Source organism: Lissotriton helveticus, chromosome 8, assembly GCF_964261635.1.
Source record: "Lissotriton helveticus chromosome 8, aLisHel1.1, whole genome shotgun sequence".
In the NCBI taxonomy this organism is placed as follows: domain Eukaryota; kingdom Metazoa; phylum Chordata; class Amphibia; order Caudata; family Salamandridae; genus Lissotriton; species Lissotriton helveticus.
In genome coordinates this window covers 159,983,790-160,002,721 of record NC_136069.1, presented here as the reverse complement: position 1 = coordinate 160,002,721, position 18,932 = coordinate 159,983,790, and the positions used below count along the sequence as shown (strand labels likewise).

Genomic DNA, 18,932 nt, shown 5'->3' with positions numbered 1-18,932 from the left:
TTAATTACATATCTTAAAGATATCTAATTGGCCAAAAATCTGCTTGGTTACAATTTTTCTTTAGTGCAATAATGAGCACTCTGCATAAGCCTTGCATACTTGACTACACTTTAGAAGGGAGCTAGCCAGATCAAAGCCTATTCTTGGAACGGATCGAAAGGGAGAATCACATTGGTTAGTAGCTGATGGATCCTACAGATTCAAATTATGTTAAAACATGAGTAACTATTTCACCGGCATTCATTTTGCTTTATTCGGATCTCATAATCCTTTAAAACAGCAGAAGAACCAGACTTCACCAAAAAAAGGCTCTAGAGACCAGATGGCAAAACTGTGCTGACTTCCAAGATCGTATTTACAGAAGGAATAGTCAACCAGGGATGCCACTTATTAGATTTTCCTGAAAGGAGCAGAGTTGTGATGCTCCCTAAAGCCAGTGAGAGACAGAAGGTTACTGCAGAAGAAACAATGCAGAAAGCAGTAGCGGTATTGGTAACTTTGGAGACAAGGGCAGAACAACAGATAAAAAACCTAACAGAAAATATTTTCATAGAGGTGCCAGTGTGCAAGTGGTTACATTTATAAGATGTGGGTGCTAGCCTCTGCAAAACCAGAATGCAAAGCGTACTAAGAGGAATAATGCTATCTAAAACTGTTAAATATTACGAAGAAGTTGTATGGGCTTTATAGATTGCTAAATGTTCCTGTGTAAAGCTGTGAAACAATTATGCTACAATTAGACATTTGTATATTCATTAACACTTCTTGCTCATTCTCTTGTCAAAAAGGAAATTCTGGCTTAAAGAGAGAAATAGAATCACAGATTTGAAAGCGGACTAGAGGGCTGATTTGTATATCAATGAGAAGATTGCTCCATTGCAAAGGAGACCAAGTATGCCTACTGCGAATACAATGGTCCAACTGCTGAATTGTAATGCGGGTGGAACATAGCTTGGCAACAGCAGAAACTGCTCAGTCTCTGCTGTGGCCAAACTTTTACGGAGTGTCCACTCAACCAATTTAGACGGGTGCACAAATAGTCCTTTTTTACCCCCCGGCACTGCCAGGCAAAGCCTGGAGTACGGGGCAGTGAAACTATAAGAAGTATTTTGAAACTTTACCATACAGCTCAGCCATGTTTGACAGAGCCATACAGAAAAGTTCCATTACATTGGCAAGAACCACTTTGACGGCGGTTGCTGTCAATATGTGAAATGTCTGTTGGGCTGAAGGACGTTTCACAATTTGCCAGTAAGGTACTTCATCAGGGCGAAGGAGTAATTTATTCATTCCCCTGACAGAGTGCAATCCATTAGCTAAGATATCATTTGGCCTGTTTGTCCTCTTCACCATAACAATTGGAACCCTCATGTAAAAGAGCTCATCAACAGGGTGATTGATACAAGTGCGACATGAATATGTGTATATAAAAATAGTTTTAAATGTCATCTAACAGCTGGAACTTCGCCGAGAAGTTCCACTCCCAGATATTTCTGTAGGCAAGAATGGCTAATATGCAACATTTTTACATATAATAAATTTAGGAAAAATCGCAAATAGAGTCTCCTAATAACCTTTGAACTGTGATCTGATAAAGTCTTTCCTGGCACCTTTCATAACCCCAATACTGCCGTCTAAACACTCACCTTGCTGATGCAAAAGGAGAAAATGCTACTGGGAATGGAGAGTTAAGGTGTGATAAGTGACTGATAACATTTATTGCCCAAACATACATTTCTGCATTCCCTTATGAATTAGATGAAGGAGGCAAACATGCCGATGACTTGCTTGTAAAAAACGAATTCATCCAAATTTATGTCGCAAGTTGAAATAACTGATCAAGGGGACAGTGGTCGGGTTTTAATTCTTTGGGAAGGGGGTGGATATTACTTAACAGATTTGCCTTTTAATAACTTTAGTCCCTACATGCAAGGCAACGAGGGTGCAGGAGCAACAGATGTCTTCCATTACTTTTTAGTTATCTCCATGAAAATACCCCCCTCCTTTGTCATAAAGTTCATTGTCATTGGTTTCTCTGATCACATTAACAATCTTAGTCTGGAGACTCGGGAGCAAGGTTTCAGGAACAGAAGTTCTAGAAAAAGCACTTAATTCTCTGCTACAGATCACATAATTGAGCTTGCTGAAAACCAGAGCATGTCTAGAACTGCATTCTAAGATTGCTTTTTATAACTAAGGGGGAGCGTCTGAACTCGGTATCAGAGTGTTCCAGATGGAATTTCTAGCATCGTTTTTAATTTACTAAGATATGTCAACCACTTTACTTGATGCCAACCACCCCAGGATTAAATATTGTAAAATGCGATAAATATAAATGTCTGTGACAATTACATTTTTATGTAGAAGTGAGTTGAATTGTAAATATGTTGTATGAACACACCATAGAACAGAAAGTTCCATGAAATAGGCAAATACTCTAGTAGGATGTATTCATGGATGGGCCAATAGCTGTTAGGCATTAAGGTAGAGGAATATTTCACTTTACGTAGTGGTTAAACTCTGGAAGCAACTATGGACTCCTTACTTTTTCATCTTTTATACTCAACTCTGCATTATGCTGATCAGCTCCATTTTGAGTGCCTGCCATTGTTGAAAATGTAAGTTTGTATATATATCTTTTTTTATATTGTTGCTCCTGCATTACTATCTGTAATGCGCTCAGCTTTTCTGTCTGCTACCGGCATATCAAATCAGAAGCAAGAATTCATTATCAATATAGAAATTTATTCTCTGCCTATTCTGTATGGTCAATTGATGAGGTTTACTCCATTGATCAGGTTACTGTGCATTTGCTTACTGCTGAAACCTTAAGTATGTGCTATTGTATGGATTTTTTTCTGTGACTCTAAAACCATATTTATCTACCTCTATTGTATGACTTTTTATGCTTAAATACTAAGGGAAACTTGAAACCGAAAGTGGGAATCGCATTCATTCTTGCTGCTCTGTCTAAAAATAGGAATAATGGGCTAGGATTCAATATGATGTCTAACTTACATTTTGGCTTTGTCTCTAGTCTGTTTTCCAAAACAATAAAACATTAAAACACAAAATCAGCATAAGGTGAGGGAAGTAGGAGAAGAGCGCGCTCTTCCCAACCATATAGGTGCCACTGGGATTAATGTATTATCAAGTTCACCATGAGATTGTCCGAATGGATTTAATAGGTTAGTCAGTGGAGAGAGGCAGAAGAACAAATATACATCACACCTGATTGAGCAATGTCTCCGTCACATGCAAAGGATTCCAATGTCAGTGGTTCTGCCCAATGACTAAAAAGTAGCTCTTTCCAAAAAAGTGTAGTCACAACAGAAAATCCAGTATTATACTGGAAAGACAAGAGAAGGCCACTATCAAAGTATAATGCTTTGTCTGACTAATCCCTGGAATTCGCACCAAATTGTGAAAACAAGAAATGAAGCCAACACAGCAGCAGACACTGGAAAAAAATATTTGTTTGGATAGCATACAGTGGAGATACATTTTAAAATCAACCTCCAACAAGAAAAAATGTAGTCTAAGAAGTAGATTCCAAGATGTGACACTGACTGGCAAAAACATCTAAATATCAAAAGATATTTATGTGTTATTGTTTCCTTTACAAGACATCTTGCTTAAGGTTATAAGGGTAAATGAAAGCTAGAGTATCTCTATAAGGGTATTCTCTAGAATCCCATAAGTGTGGTTTTTCAATGTGAAAGCAAGAACTTGTGCGTTGCAAGATGGTTTTCTAAAAGCTACGCTCTGGATGCACTTGGTGACAGGTTTGCTTAATGGGAGAAGAGTGGTCTGGTAGAAAATAAGACGAAGGAAGCAGGACCTCACTATAAAAATACTAAAGTTACCATTAAATTAATGCCAATGGAAGTTTTTCTTTGTTTGAGATTAGAGGAGGCTGCAGGAGATGCTAAAAGAAAATATATATCAATCACCCTATTTTCAGTGCAATTTTGTCACTCAATAGATTGAGATTTTGTTTTTCTAAGTGACAGGACTGCCTTCATACCAGAAACATTGCATTCACAGTTTTGGGTGCAGCAACCTGGCATTGGGAATAAAAGGTTACCAGGTATCAAAGAGTCAGGCATGAACAGAGACCCAGACCTAAAAATCATTGAACAATGTTCACAGGGAACAGTAAACTCCTTGAGGTGTACTTTACTATACAACACCAGCATTACTGGCACTTCTATACAATGGACAGGATTCTCACTCATGCCCCAGCACACCATGAACGTGTGGTAGTGATTAGTAGACCAAGGAGGATGGCGTCCCCTCTCCCTTGCCGTGATCATGATGCAGTAACATTCAAGTGGCCCATCATAGACAACGCCCACATTAAAAATGGTTAAAGTCTGCTCTTCGCCTGAGTGACTATTCAATGCCTTCCAACCGCTGTTGAAGTAGCGCAGCATTAGTAGATCACCTTGGGACTTTCAAGGAGGACAGTACGGTCTCGATTTGGTTTCACAAGAAGCCCATAAAATTCAAACACCAATTTTGTGTGTCAGGATAAGGTGTTTTTCAGAAGTGAACATCCTCCTACAATGTAACTGTGCACTTAAAAGAGAACATTTAAATGCCTTTGTGGGCAGCAGAGCACATATCAAGTTAAAGATTTGCAACAGGTATGTGGAGGCATGATCCAAAGACAAGCGACTTCTGTCTCAGAATAGACGATGATCCTGCACAGTATCCTCTGAGTTTCTCTGAGGTATGAGGCAGGGTTTATTGCCAATAACAAGACTGAACAAGTGCCCTCAGTCTTCAGTGACATCATGTAACCTAGAACGAGGCTCAAGGTTAAGAAATCATCTAGTACTGTACAAAGTTCTTTTTTAAGGAATAACGATCATAGGCTACTGCAATCATAAGCCCAGCACACAGAGGATTATACTTGATAAAAGAAAAACACTTCAGACTGCGAGTACCTCTTACCTTCTGGTTTGCTTTGGCAATTTGGAAGCAAGACACTCAACCATTTATAGGTGAGAGTATAAAATTACCTTGTAATAACCAGTTTTTAAGACACATGATATATTGATAGAAACAGAGAGGATGCATTGACAGAAACGTGGCTTATGAATCATCACCTGGCAAAGAGTGGAGTGCTAGATGTCTGGCATGAGAGTCCTAGCCAATTCAGAACTCTAACGTAAGGGCAAATAATTTCAAGACGTGAAAAAGGGACCAAGGTAGAGGCACCTAGAGCAGGCTTGTATGTAGTGTGTTGGCGCTTAGAAGTAGGCATCCTTAACAGGTGGCACATAGGTTTGAAAATGCACAAGGTGGTCCCTCATGTTTCCTAAAGGATATTCGAGCCAAATGGAGAGCTGCAGGGTCAAATGTAACACCCTAAATATTAATATTTTTTCCTACCTCAACACTGATGCGTTACAACTCGTTGCAGGGCAGTCCACTTGACATTGAAAACAAAAAACCTCATGCACCTGACTCGGTTTACCCAGTTTTTCAATCCTTCCCCTCGGAAAGCTGCTGTGTCTCCAAACTCTCCTCTGCAGTCCTTGCCGCTTCACTAGAAATAAAAACTCATTGATCCAATTTTTAGAAATGGCAAATAATAAGAGCTTATTAATCAGAGTGCTGCTGGCATTTGCTTAACAATTTTGCACTTCTATTCAATCCATTTTGTGTTTGCTTTTGGTGTCCAGCACACAATTTTGGCTTCCATTGGCCAATATTTTGTCCTTTTTTATAAAAAAAAAAGCAAACTCAATACTTCTGCCCAAAAAGTTTTTGCCCTTGTAAGTTAATAGTTGTACATTTGCTGCTGTGGTTCTGTTTGGGAATCCTGCTGTCCTGCCTCAGGCTGTGGTTCCTGCTCCTGGGGCTGCAGTGCATCAGCCTGAGGCACAGCCCTCCAAGTCAGAGGCTGCTGCTCTGTAATGTGGCTCCCTAAAGGTGCAATGGAGTTCACAAAGGTGGAGAGGTTGATGAAGTGAGCCACAGACTGGGGGTTGGCAGTCTCCTGCACTGGCGGGAGCTGGAGCTCATTCTGTCGGTTGTGTAGGACAGCGTTGCCACTGACTGCATCGAAGGTCACTGTGAGAATGGAGTTGTCAAGTTGCAGCTGTCGGTCTGCTGTTGCAAGGTGGCTGACTGCGACAGGCTGGAGGTTAGCAAATTGAGTCCCGGCTGGTGTGGTGATGGGAGTAACTGTGATGCTAGTGATTCCTTCAGTGCTCGAAGGACTGGTCACACTGGGGTCATCAAGAGTTACTACAACCTAAGGATGAAAGGACAAGCAACGTTAAACCAATGCTCACGAACATCTCTCGCAACAAATGCAGTTCAGAATGTAACTTTCTGTATGAGTGATACCTGAAGCATGACCCATTTTAATGATCCTTTTGAATCGAGTATACAGCAGAACTACACAATGTGGTACATAGCGCTAAAATCTTTTTTTTCCATCATCACCACTTTACATCTACTTCAGAATCAGAATCTTACTTCAAGTGTCTTCAGCGGCCTAAAGAAGCCAGTACCAGCATGCTGTTGTCCAGTCAATGAGAAACGTAACCAAAAAAGGCGATTATTCAATTCTCACGTCATTACAATTTACTGCAAGACCAAGACCAGGACTGAAACCACAAGGACAACGATTGAAGCAAGTTCGACTGGCACTGGTGAGATCTCTGCGACCGACCTTGTGGTGCTCTGACTGTGCATAAAATGGGGACTTCTCCTCAGTGCTTTTGGCACTATTATTTACAATCAATCAACAGCAATCATTCATAAACAATTTTAAAAAAAGTTAGGTCTATGTTTTTGTGTCACATTAAATTTCATGAATTAGGATGATTTGACCACCTCGGTTATATTTTTGCAGAACAGCTTTTACAGTGATAATGTTCCCATCCACCACCGATCTAGCCCCTGTGACCAGACCAGCTTTAGGGATGCCTTCGATGGAAGCACGATTTGACTTGTCTTTTCATTGCTGGTCTAATAAATCAGTGAAATTTTGTGAAGAGATTAACTTTTCATGGAACAATTGGACTGCCACAGCAAACGCTAGTCACAAAGTAACCATTACATATGTAAATAATATGATTAATCCCATTCAAATAAAAAAGTGATATCTCTTGTGACTTAGCTGTATAAATTACCACACATTAAAAGCAGTTTGCTGTGAAGGTATGGTGGGGAAAAAAGATAGACTACTAAAGGTTGTGCCAAAAATGTCATATACTGGCAAAATAGAATGAAAAAATTAGTGGCAAAAAAACCCACCAATATAAACATATTGTGCCTTATCGGGAAAAGGTAAGTGCACTGGGAACAGGGGCAAGTAGCCATCTTCTGCTAAAGTAGAGAGGAGCATTTACAGTGAGGTGAGGAAGCAGGTAGAGGGCTATTAAGGGGTTTTTAGGAATCTGGGAAAGGTATCAGTAAGTGAGGTGTTGGTACGGTTATGGTAAGGTTAGCGTTGAGGGAAGGGGATTTTAGGATTCAGAGAAAGGTCAAAGTAAGAGGTAGTAAGGGTATGAGAAGTTGGCCTGGCATATGCTGTCCATTATTCTAGTGGGCACCTTTTACCAGTCCAAACGACCCTTATTGATGGTAGGTTTAAAGACAAGCTATATAGAAAGCTATACAAGTGGTAGCTGTGGAGAGCAGCCTTCAGGCTAAGTCTTGAAGGAATGTAAAGCAGCTTGTTTTACGAGTCTATAACCTCATGAATGACCAAATGAAAGGAAAACCACACCAGGTATATATATAAAATATATGTATTTATTCTAAACGCATCCCTCTAGTCTCTTTATGAGGCTAGAGGCAAAAGTACATTCAATAAACTTATTTAACACAATGTAAATTAGCACAATATACGCTGAGCCCTAGGGGCGTACCAAACCATATATTAAGAAAGTGGTATAAGAACCACGACTGACATAGATACATGGCCTAGAGCCTTTAGAACTACTGGGGCCACCAGGAACCACCCAAGGTAGTGACACAGGGGACCGACGGGGGACGCGTGCAGTGTCTAAACAAAGCTGCGAATCACCATTAACCCCTTCCGCGCTGATGACGGAACCGCTCCGTCATCAGCCGCGGTAGAGCTGTGCTGATGACTGAGCGGTTCCGTCATGGCCCGCTCGATGCGCCTGAGCGGCGCTGATTTCGCGCCTGCGCGGCGCGTTCTATTGAGCGGGCGGGGCCATGACGGAACCGCTCCGTCATGAGCACAGCTCAACCGAGGCTGGTGACGGAGCGGTTCCGTCACCAGCATGGGCGTGCCGCGTGGCCCCCCCGCCCCCTTAGCGCTGCGGCGGAATAGCCGCCGCAGCAAAGGTGTTAACTTCTATGGGGAAAGTCAGGGTTGGAAAATTACAGATTAAGGACACTAGAAGAGGACTTGGCGCATACCCCTTTAGAACTAGGAGGTTCTAGAGTCAACACCCACGGGAGCACCGGAGTACTCTAGTTACCTCACCCAGGGAAGCCGGGTGCATAGGTGTCTTTTCTTGTCGGCGACCAAGTGGAAAGTGTCCGGGTGGATCCAAGGGTGGATTGGAGATCTGAAGAACCTGAAAGCAGAGGGGACAGAATCTGTGTCACTTGCCAGTGACCAGGAAGGCGATGAGAAGATGCCAACAGATGTTAGGTGATATCAGGTGAAGAAGGTGAAGCCACGAGGACCAGTAGAGGTCAGGACGACCAGGAGCTGGATTCGAGCTGTCCCACGAAGGATGTCGAGTGCTGCAGTGTTGGTTTCCGGATTGGACCCAACAAGCCTTGGCAACAGCCACCCACGCAGAAAGCAGAGATTGGCTTTGGTGCAGACCAGCAAAGTTGGAGAGACTCACCCTTTGGAGGGGAGTCAAGGCACGTCTAGAGCAACCAGGCAAGCCCAAGGAAAAGAAGAGTTACCTTCGTGGTGACCCACCAGTCGACAGACCAGGGATCGCGAAGGGGCCTCGACCAGAAATGCTAGAAGCGGGTTCACGGAACACTCGGGGAGTGTAGGCCCACAATCTTCGGAGCAGATGGTGCTCAGGCCTTGGACAACAAGTAGCCCAATGCACAACTTCGGGAAAGCTTGGGAAGTGGTTGCACTAGCAAATGTGCATGCGTCCAGGAGTTCCGGTCCTACGTCACTCGGGAGGGTTGCGGGTCACAGCTTTGCTGGGATCTCGTGGCGGCCTCTGAGAAGTCTGGAAGTCCGTGTCCTGAGTCGTAAATACTTCGGGGTCCGGCGGGAGCTTTAGAAATGAAGACCGGCAAGATGCTTCTTTGGTGCCTGCTTGAGCAGGGAAGTCATTCCTTGACCCCAAGGGAGATTCTTCCGTCTTCTAGTTGATGTAGAGTGTTGAAGTTCCAGGATTATTTTTGCAGTTTTGTCCAGGTGTAATCTGAAGTCCTAAGGACTGGGGTTCCATACTTATACTAATTTAGGGCGTTGGACATACTCTGGGGACCCACCTATGGGAGGATCTAGGGAGGGGGGTGGCTACACCCCTTTCTCTTTGTCCAGTTTCGCGCCAGAGAAGGGGGTGAGTGCCCCTGCAACCAATTGGAACTGGGATATGCACGGGGACACCAAGTGTGACCCCAGCACTGTCTGAAAAGCATTCTATGAATGCACCCACCCAGCCCCAATACACTAAAGCCTGTCTGGGAGGTGGATACACCTCCCTGTGACAGGAAACATATTGTCCAAGCCTCCCCTGCCGGAGTTTCGTCCAGCAGCAGGAGGTCAGACTTGTGTCTTTGGCAGCAGCAGCATCCATTTTGTGATGCTGGGGCTCTTTGGAACTATTACCGGTTAGGTCAGTGTGTACATGTCTCTCCCTCTAGAAGGGTGGAATTCTACCCCCGCCGCCAGGACTGGCGGGGGGAAAGATTCCAAAGTGTGTGACACCAAACATGGCATGTTTCCATGCATCCATTCCAAAGTTAGCATTAACCACAAGGTTATAATGCACTTAAGAGTATATGGTCCGCCTACATCACAGGACAGCCTCAGAGAATAGACTCCGAAAGCTGCAGAGGGGTCATGCTCATGCATGGACACCCTCTCACACAAAACCAAGCACTCTGCCTTCAGGGTTGATAAGGCCTTCCATAGGAGTGAACTACAGGTTTATATGTGTCAGTGATATAAGGTAGATATAGGCAGTGGCGGCTCGTAATGTTGACGAGTAGTGAGGCGGGCACGCACAAGCACTCTTCCTTCCTCCCATCCCTCTCAAGCCCCCACACACACATACTCTCTCCCACCCATCTACACGTGCAATCACACCCATGCATTCACAAGCGTGCACACATACACCCATCATTAGCTAGCACATACCCATGCACACACCCATTCAAAGCACACAGCACTAATTCACATACATTCATCACCCCCCCCCCCCGTGCACCCTCCAAGAGTACGCCTCGAGGCAGAGCTGGTGGGCGCTGTGTGTGGGCAGACGGGCCTCTGCTGCGGACTCCTTTCCTGACGTCACAAGCCTGGAGCCAGCGGTTACAGCTTGGAAATAAATGCCTCCTGAACGGCATGGAAGTTGCTTCCCTGTCGCTTGTACCCGCAGAGGCTTGACTCTGCGCTGGGTTCAGTAGTGTCATACGACAGTAAAAATATCACACGCATGTGCAAAGCTGTGACTTATTCACCACACAGCACAATTATACAACAATGTGCAATGTGCAGTGACCGTGGTGGGTTCAGTGAGTTGCAAACAAGCTCCCTGGAGGTGTGCGTGCGCCCTTGTGGCTGCCTCCGAGTGACTGTGCATGTGACGTCTGTCGGGTGCCTGGGGAGACCGAAGCCCTATGCGTAAATGTCCTGCCGCCCCCCTCCCCCCGTGCCCCTCCGCAGGCGACAGCTGCCCCCAACACACACAGACACTGCCCTCTAAGCCTGGCAAAAGCGACGTTCCTCTTGCATTGCCTAGGAGTGTTTCCCTTTCCCAGGAGGCTGTGTTTCTGTGGGGTTTTAATGCTACGTATGACTCAGGTACAGGGCCTAGTGTGAAAAGAGTAGCTCCTTAGTCCTTAGTATCAGTGTGGCTGCAGTGTGTGTGTGTGTATGTGTATGTGTGTGTGGGGGGGGGCAGTGCTGCTGGAACAGATTTCAGACCTGTTGTGGACGCCATTGTCATTTACACACTTTAGATTGAAATGACCCCTCAGACTGTGCAGAGGGACAGTTTTACCAGTCGCGGCTGGCATTACGGGCGGGGGGGGGGGGGGTTGGAAATGGGGTCGTCGCGCCGCGGAGGGGATGGGGGGGGAGGCGGAAGAGGTTTAAGGGAAAAATATATATAAAATAAAAGTTAAACTTACCGTCCCGCTTTTCCTCAAGTCCCGAGACTCCTGACTCCCGCCGTCCTGCTTATTTAATTCTGCAGCCGCCGTCATCAGGAAGGCTGCAGGCAGCCTCCCTTCCCTCCACCAGTCACAACGCTGCAATGGCAGCGTTGTGATTGGTGAGTCCGCTGCCCCACCCTGGTCCTTTTCTCTCTGTATGCTGCAGCATTCAGAGAGAACAGGGAGAGTGGGCGGTGCTTCTCGAGGGCAGGGGGGAGTGGCTTACCCACTGTTGTTCATACTGACTGTTTGGGCAGCCTCAGTGGGCAAGCCACTCCCCCCTGCCCTCGAGAAACACCACCCACTCCCAATCAGGAACTTCAGCTTTCTCGCCGTGCGAGAAGGCAGAAACAAATGGTAGTTATTACCATTTATGTTTCTGCCTTCTAGCACTGCGAGAAAGCAGAGGGGCGGCGCCCAAACGCCCCTATAGAGGAGCCCCCACTGGATATAGGTAACCTATATCTTAGTAAGGGGTGCATGCACCACCTTACCCAGCCTGCAGTAGCAGACCTGTGGTGCCCTTTTGGAAGGCTTCCCAGGGGTGGCATAATACATGTTTCAGCCCCTGGTAGGCCTCTGGGGTACCTATGCCCTTAGTACCTAAGGTACCATATACTAGGGACTCACAAGGGTAACCCAGTAACCAATCTGGAATGTACATAATGTACCTGCAATCATTTTAGAGAGGAAGCAGCTAGGCTGGGGTCCTGAATAGCAGGGCCCCAGCCAGACTAAAGTCGAGAAACAGTGAAACACCAGCAAAAAGTGGCCGGTAACCATAGTAAGCAGATCCTACTCTCCTACAAAGGGTATTTTTTAGGGTTCAAGGAAAGGTAGCATCAAGAGGTGGTAAGGCGTTGGTAGGGTTTAGGAGTGAGTAGTTAGCAGGTTTTAGCGTTCAAGGAAGAGTAGAACTTAAAGGGTAGTATGGGTGTTTTAGGGTTCAGGGAAGGCAGTATGAAGGGGTAGTAACAGGTTTTAAGGGATGAGAAGTATGAGAAATTGGGTTGTTGTTTGTGGGGGTATGAGCCCTTCTCAAGCAACAGCCATAATCCATGTTAGGGTGAACCAAACACTAAATTACCCAGTGCTCAACCCTCTGGTAGCCTGGCACAAAATCAGACAGGCTTAACTTAAGAGTCAATGTGTAAAGTATTTAGGTAGCACTTTAACAGTAATAAAGTAAAAACACAACAATAGAAAAATCCTACACCAAATTAGAAAAATAGAGCAAAAATGTAATACATTATTTGACACCAAAACAGAAAAATCCTATCAGTAGAACCAGAGTTCTGAATCCGAAAAGTTTTTAGTGAAAACTAGCGCCTAAAAGATCAAACCACCAACCGCGGACATCTAGACGCGTTAATCAGGAGCAAATTTGAAAGCACAGACATCTAGTCAGTGAGATCGAGCAGATTTAAAAGTTATGGCCTATGATTGAGCGCAGTTCAGATACACAAGGTGGATTGCAACTAGTCTCGGCTTACTTTCGGACTTAATAGAATTTCTGAAGAAAAATGCCTGAGAAGGTAAAGTTCAATGGGGCAAGTCAGCCGGTGGTGTCTGAGGAGTGGGCGTCATTGTCGGGGAGCCACTGTAAGAAGTCGCAGTGAAGATGTCTATATTTTGACTTAGTCACTTTTTTTCAAAAAACAATTGCCAGCGGGAGGAAGTTGTAGGCTGTTGCTGAGGAGTGCTCCACAAAGCCATATACGTCTTCTGAAAGGAGCCACTGAACATGATTTTCTGCAGCAGAGAAGAATGTAGTGGGCACTACTGTGAAGTCATGCTGACTGGCGATACACCTTGGGTGGATCGGCGAGCAGGTAGGTTCTTGTCTTCTTTTGGTTCTCAGGGTACGTTTTGGCAGAAATATTTTCCAAGTTTTGGTTGTAGGCTGTTTGGGCACCTTTTGCACCAATTCCAAGGGTCCAGGACAGGGTTGGCACCACTTGGAGGGTAGCATTTACTTCAGACAGGGTCCAGGTGCAGGGTTTAAGTTGGAGCATGTTATTTCACCATAGCTCACAACACGAGGCCAGCTATCAAGCCCTGGATTCACTCTGGTAGTCTTAGGTTCAAGCAGCAGGGCAGTCCTCTGAGGATTCAAGGCAGGCTTCCAGCAGCAAGGCAATTCCTCAGATATGTAGGACAGGATTTAGATATCCTCCACAGGTCCAGGAGTAAACCTAAGTGTCTGATGGTGCTAATTCTATACCTGCAGCCCCTTTTAAAGTGGAAGAAACTTCTGGAGTTCAAACAGAAGTGTCTGGAATGTACTGCATCCCTGCTCAGGAGGTCTGAGGGAACACAAGACTAGTGTGAAGTTCTCTGTGTGAGGGCTGAGGCAGCTGCTTTGAAGTGCAAAGGGGGCTGTGCACAGCTCTGCCCCCCCCCCCATCCTGCCAACACCAAGATCCCCCTATTGTGTGGCTGTTTGGAAGAAATACACAAAGGTCAGCTGCCAACTACACCTAGTCCTGTGCCCCAGGAAACAGGGTCTCCGCAACAGATGGTTAGTACAAGAAAATGCCAACTTTCAAAATTGAAAAAGGGGGGGAGTGAGGAACCCAATAGACCCTTGGAGAGTTGGGTAATTAACGTATAGACAGGTCAAGGTGCCTACCAGGGATTTATTCCTCTGCTTGTTTATATGCTTATCAAGAAAATATCTATAGTAAGCTCAAAGCAGTAGCTTACATTGAAATATTTCTAGAAACAAATTACCTATTTGAACATAAACAAATCAGTAAAGAAATATAGGGGACATTTTTAAACATCACGAATACTAACCAGCGCGAAGTGCTTGTGCTCGCTCCCTAAAACAAGGTAAAACTGGCTTACATCTGATTGGCATAAAGTGTATTCCATACACTCAGTGCTTGTAAATTAAATGCTACTACTGGGCCTTTAGCACTGATTGTGCCACCCACTCAAGTAGCTGCTTAAAACATGTCTCAGACCCGCGATTGCCACCTGTGCAGTTTTAAACTGCCAATTCAACTTTTGCCAAATAAGTATTTTGCCAAGCCTAAAGCTCCCTTTTTAATATATATGTCACCCCCAGAGTAGGCTTTCAACAGCCCATAGAGGAGGCCTTACCCTCCCATAGGATAACATTGGGTTACCGTATTACATTTAATAAGTGATAACCTTTGTTTGGTAACAGGTAGAAATGTCATGTTGATTTCTAAGGAATTGTAATTTAAAATCCTCTTTAAAGGTAAGGTCAGATTTTAAGTCACAATTCTAAAATGCCACTTTTATAAAGTTACCTACAAGGGATTTATTCTACTGCTTATTGAGAAAATATCAATAGCAAGCTCTAAGCAGAAGCTTACATTGAAATATTTCTAAAAATTAATTACCTATTTGAACATGAACAAATCAGTAAAGAAATATAGGGGAACAAAACCCTAAGGCCAACAAAAACCAATTCAGCAAAGGAGGGGGAAAGGGTAAAAACTTTGGGGCAAGACCACCCTAAGGGTGACAGGTCTAAGAGGAAGCGTAACAAGGTACTAAGGTGTTAGTATGTTATGCTTATATAATGCTGATTTGGAGACTGTACTACCACCCGGGAGGGCATCCTAGTGCTGAGAAGGTGAGAGGCTCGCCAAACCTAGGACCTAGTGGGACTACTCGAAAAAACAGGTCTTCAGCTTCTTGTGGAATTCAAGAACTGAGCAGGAGGCTCTTGTGGGTAGTGGCAGGTCATTCCACTATTTAGGAGCGATGTAGAAGAAGGCTTGACCACCGGATCTGTTGTTTTGTATGCGTGGGATGTGTGCAAGTAGGAGTCCAAACAAGAGGAGGTGTCTGGAAGGATTGTGAAAGCAGATGCGATGATTGAGGTATGCTGGGTCAGTGCTATGCAGTGCTTAAAAGTGTGGGTGAGAGGTTTGAATTGTACTCATTTGAGTATGGGGAGTCAGTGATGCTTCTTCAGGTGTAGTGTGATGTGAGTGAGGCATGGGAGGTTGATAGCAATTCTGGCTGCAAAAGTCTGAGTGGTCGGCAGTCTTCTGGCGAGTTTTTTGTTGATCTGAGCACAGAGGGTGTTCCTGTAGCCAAGCTTACTTGTTACCAGGACGTGTGATGGTTTTCCTGGTGTTGGGAGCAATGTGAAAATATTCCTCAGCATCTTCAAGGTATGGAAGCATGCAGCTGTGACAGCGTTGACTGAGCGGTCATCTCTAGTTTGCTGTCAATGACGATCCAAAGGTTCTCGGTGTGGGTGGTGGGGATAGGTATCAGACATGCGCTCCATGTTGGCCACTTGGTAGAGTCCCACAGTGAAACACTCTTCCAGAAGATAATGATTATGGTCTTGTCGCTGTTCAGCTTTAGACTGTAGGTTTTTACTCAGTGCCCGATTTCAGTCATGCAGGTAATGAACTAAGGCAATGCCTATGTGTTGCAAAGTGACCTCTGTTTGAGTGATCAGTCCCAGTTTTTCATTACTTTTGAGACTCACCTGCTGGTAATCTTGAACACTAACACTGAGAAGCTGCAATCCAGTGCCCACTTTATGAGCTCTGATCCCTTGAACATTTCGGAATTGGTTTGAAACCTTGCTGACACAGTTAACTTTCAAACAAGGCCATAGTATATGGTGCAGAAATACATCCACGGCTTGGAAAGGTAAATGTCACTTGTGGACTTCAGTGCCTATTGTGCCATCCACTACAGTGGCAGTCAAAACATGGCTTTAGGCCGAACATGTGTAGCCTGACAGCTGCAGCTTGAACCCAGGCAAAAAAGAAACTGATGAAAACGTGGTAAGGCTGGCCCTGGGAACTTATACCCAATTGGTTAGGGTGAGCCCAAAAGTCATCCCAAGATGCGTGTTGGCCCCAAGCAAAAATGTGGCATTCCCAGGAACACCCTTCAGAACTCATACCGGAAATGCAGAAGGTCAAAAGAGGACTGGAACTGCTGTCTGATCTGAGATGATCCCTGAAATAATGCACCTGCTCCCTTTACGTACCAAGGACAAGACGCAAACTCCAAGTGTCAGTTGGCTGACCTCCTGTGAGGCGATAGGAACATAACAGCTGCAAGAGGCATTTTCATGGAAACACCCACCTTACGAGTGGGAACTGGATCTGGACTAGACTTTGTTGTTGGTCTCTGTCCAACACCCTGAGAGATTTTAAGCGCCTACCGTGAGGTCCAGGGGGCCTCAGATGTATATTCTGCGTGGCTGTCGGAGCACCACAAGATTGGAAACTTTCAAAAACCTTTCCTCCATATATCCAGAGCTTCAGGGAGACCTGCGGGTAAAAGTATCTGGCCAGCAGTACCACAACGTCGGATTGAATTTCAGCTTTGTTCTTCTGACAAGGCTTTCAGCATCTCAGAAAAATTCAGTCCAGTTCTGCGATGAGACATTATTATTACGCATGTTTTATAAAGCGCATGGCTACCTAAAAATAGGATTCCCAGTGCTAGGCCAGTCCAGAGTGCTGTCTAAGGAGAAGGAGATTAAGAAAGATCAGGAGGTTGAAACAGCCAGGTTTTAAGCAATTTGCTAAATTACGAGAGTGAGTGACACACTCTCAAAGTCTGTGGCACAGCATCCCAGTGCTTTGGGCAAAGAAAAGAGAATGTTTGGCCCCCTTTGAGGGATTTTTTAATTTTGGGGGTTACGGCCAGCATAAGAAAGCTTGAACACAGTGAGTGTGCGGGAGATTAAAGGGACACCAAGGAACGGAGATAGAGTGGGCCGGTTTTTTATAGGCATTTGTGTATAGAGCCTTAAATTGCACATGCCATTCAATAGCTCAACCAGTGTAAGTCACATAGTATATTCCAGAGGTGAACTTGGGAGGGTGAAGCAGAAGACGTGCAGCAGCTTTTTGTACAGGGCTTGGAGGACCCCAGTAGAAAAGACTATTTTGTGTTTTGGTCCTACAGGTATTGATTGATTTTCACCTATAAAAAGATATAACAAGAGAAGAACTTCAACAATGAGGTAGCATAACTCCTCAACCAGATCTTCAGATTCTGCGCTTGTTTCTTAGGATCCAGGTGAATTCTCTTGATAGGTAAAGTGAAGCTGCAATTTCTCCTTGGACATGTGGTTGATAAATACTTTGAGTAGACAGCAAATGATAAACAAGGCATTGTGCGCTTTCCATATAAAGAGTTGGTCTTGACATTCTGCTGAAATCTTAAGCTCTTTTGTTCGACCGAGGAAGTCTCGGATTAAAGATCGAAGGTTCTCAGTTCTAGGGTTGTTCTCAATTAATGGCTTGCAGATTGAGATTGTGACTTCCGCTAAAACCTTGGATTCAGCACTGCTTGTTGGAGTAGTAAGTGTGTAAGTGTAGTAAGTGTGAAGGACAGAAGCTGGTTCCAAAATGGATCATTCTCAGAGATGGACTCAATATTGGTTTAGGTACTCATTTTTCTGAAAGATCCATAATACTGCTGCTGTTTGCTCCCATTTTGTTTGTAAACCATGATATCTATCTTCTTTAGAACTTCATTATAATGAATCTGACCCTCTCTCTTCCTGGGTTCACTTGTTGGCTGCTCCTCGACCAGAGGCTGTCAGGGCCTGCCGTGCTCCTGGTCCAGCCCCTAGTCTCTGGTTCACGCCTAAATCCCACTCCCCGAATCCTGTCACTGTGCTTACTGGGACACAGGAAAGGTTCAGCAAGAAATCTCCATAGGTCTAGGAGACGAACCCGCTTCAAGTATCTAGCCTTCAGTTTCATGGGGGCAGCTGCAATTTCAAAATGTCAAAAAGTCCAGTTTAGACTTAGGATTGTTTATTAATTTTTTGACTTCCAGGTTCTACAGACAGAGTTTGCAATTTTCTGATTCGATTTTTACTTAAATCTTTGTGGGTTCATATCTCTAGATTCCCGGATTGGATTTGTGTCATTTTAGTATTATTTCACTCGAGATATTTTTCTCGTTAGTTTAAAAATGGTTGTGGTGTATTACTATGTTTTATGTGACTTTTTCTAATGTGAATGCACTATTCAGTGCATATTACCTTTGATTTATGCTCCATTGCTTGCACCTTCCAAATGACAGGGAGAAACATGCTGACAAACATCTGTCCTGACAAAATGGTTGATGAGGCCTGCCTTTTTCTCATGCTCCTGTCTTATCTCCTCCTATCCAATTTTACTCACCCTTGTGTATTCTTACCCCTAATCTCCCTCCAAGCCTAAAACTCTATCTTAGATCCTAGAGGTCATAGCTATATTTATATAAACTTCATGGCACCCCTCTTCAATCTTATTTCCTTTCCAATACTTCCAACTTTAAATCAGTTTCTAATAAGGAACCCTACTACGGGGTAAGAAAACACAGACATTAACGGAAGGCAAGCTCTATTGTGTTGAATTCACATATTCCTGCTATTGCTTTGGCCCACATGGCATGGATTTTATTGAATCTGGAGTAAACTTCTCAATAGTTGTACAGCTGTTTGTGGACACCTCTGTTCTCATGTCAGTCTATATAAATCCAGGGTCTGGAATTTCACATGGGTTAGGAGAGGTACTAGTCGAACAGGGATTGGGCTTACCCCAAACAGGAGCGAG

The 18,932-nt window shown here is 44.4% G+C and overlaps 1 protein-coding gene across 6 annotated transcripts in view; it reads right to left on the bottom strand.

Annotated features, from left to right (window-relative positions):
* Nucleotides 1-1,090: 1,090 nt before the first annotated feature.
* PRDM15 (PR/SET domain 15) overlaps nucleotides 1,091-18,932 on the bottom strand; it is a 371,830-nt gene continuing 353,988 nt past the window's right edge. For 5 of the 6 annotated variants that reach the window (XM_078656809.1, XM_078656805.1, XM_078656810.1 and 2 more), the window contains one exon: nucleotides 5,653-6,268. In XM_078656809.1, coding sequence (XP_078512935.1) covers nucleotides 5,792-6,268 — 477 coding nt within the window. In that variant the 3' untranslated portion in view covers nucleotides 5,653-5,791. Of the gene's footprint in view, nucleotides 6,269-18,932 lie in introns of all 6 variants that reach the window. The other variant, XM_078656811.1, reaches the window with a different exon arrangement.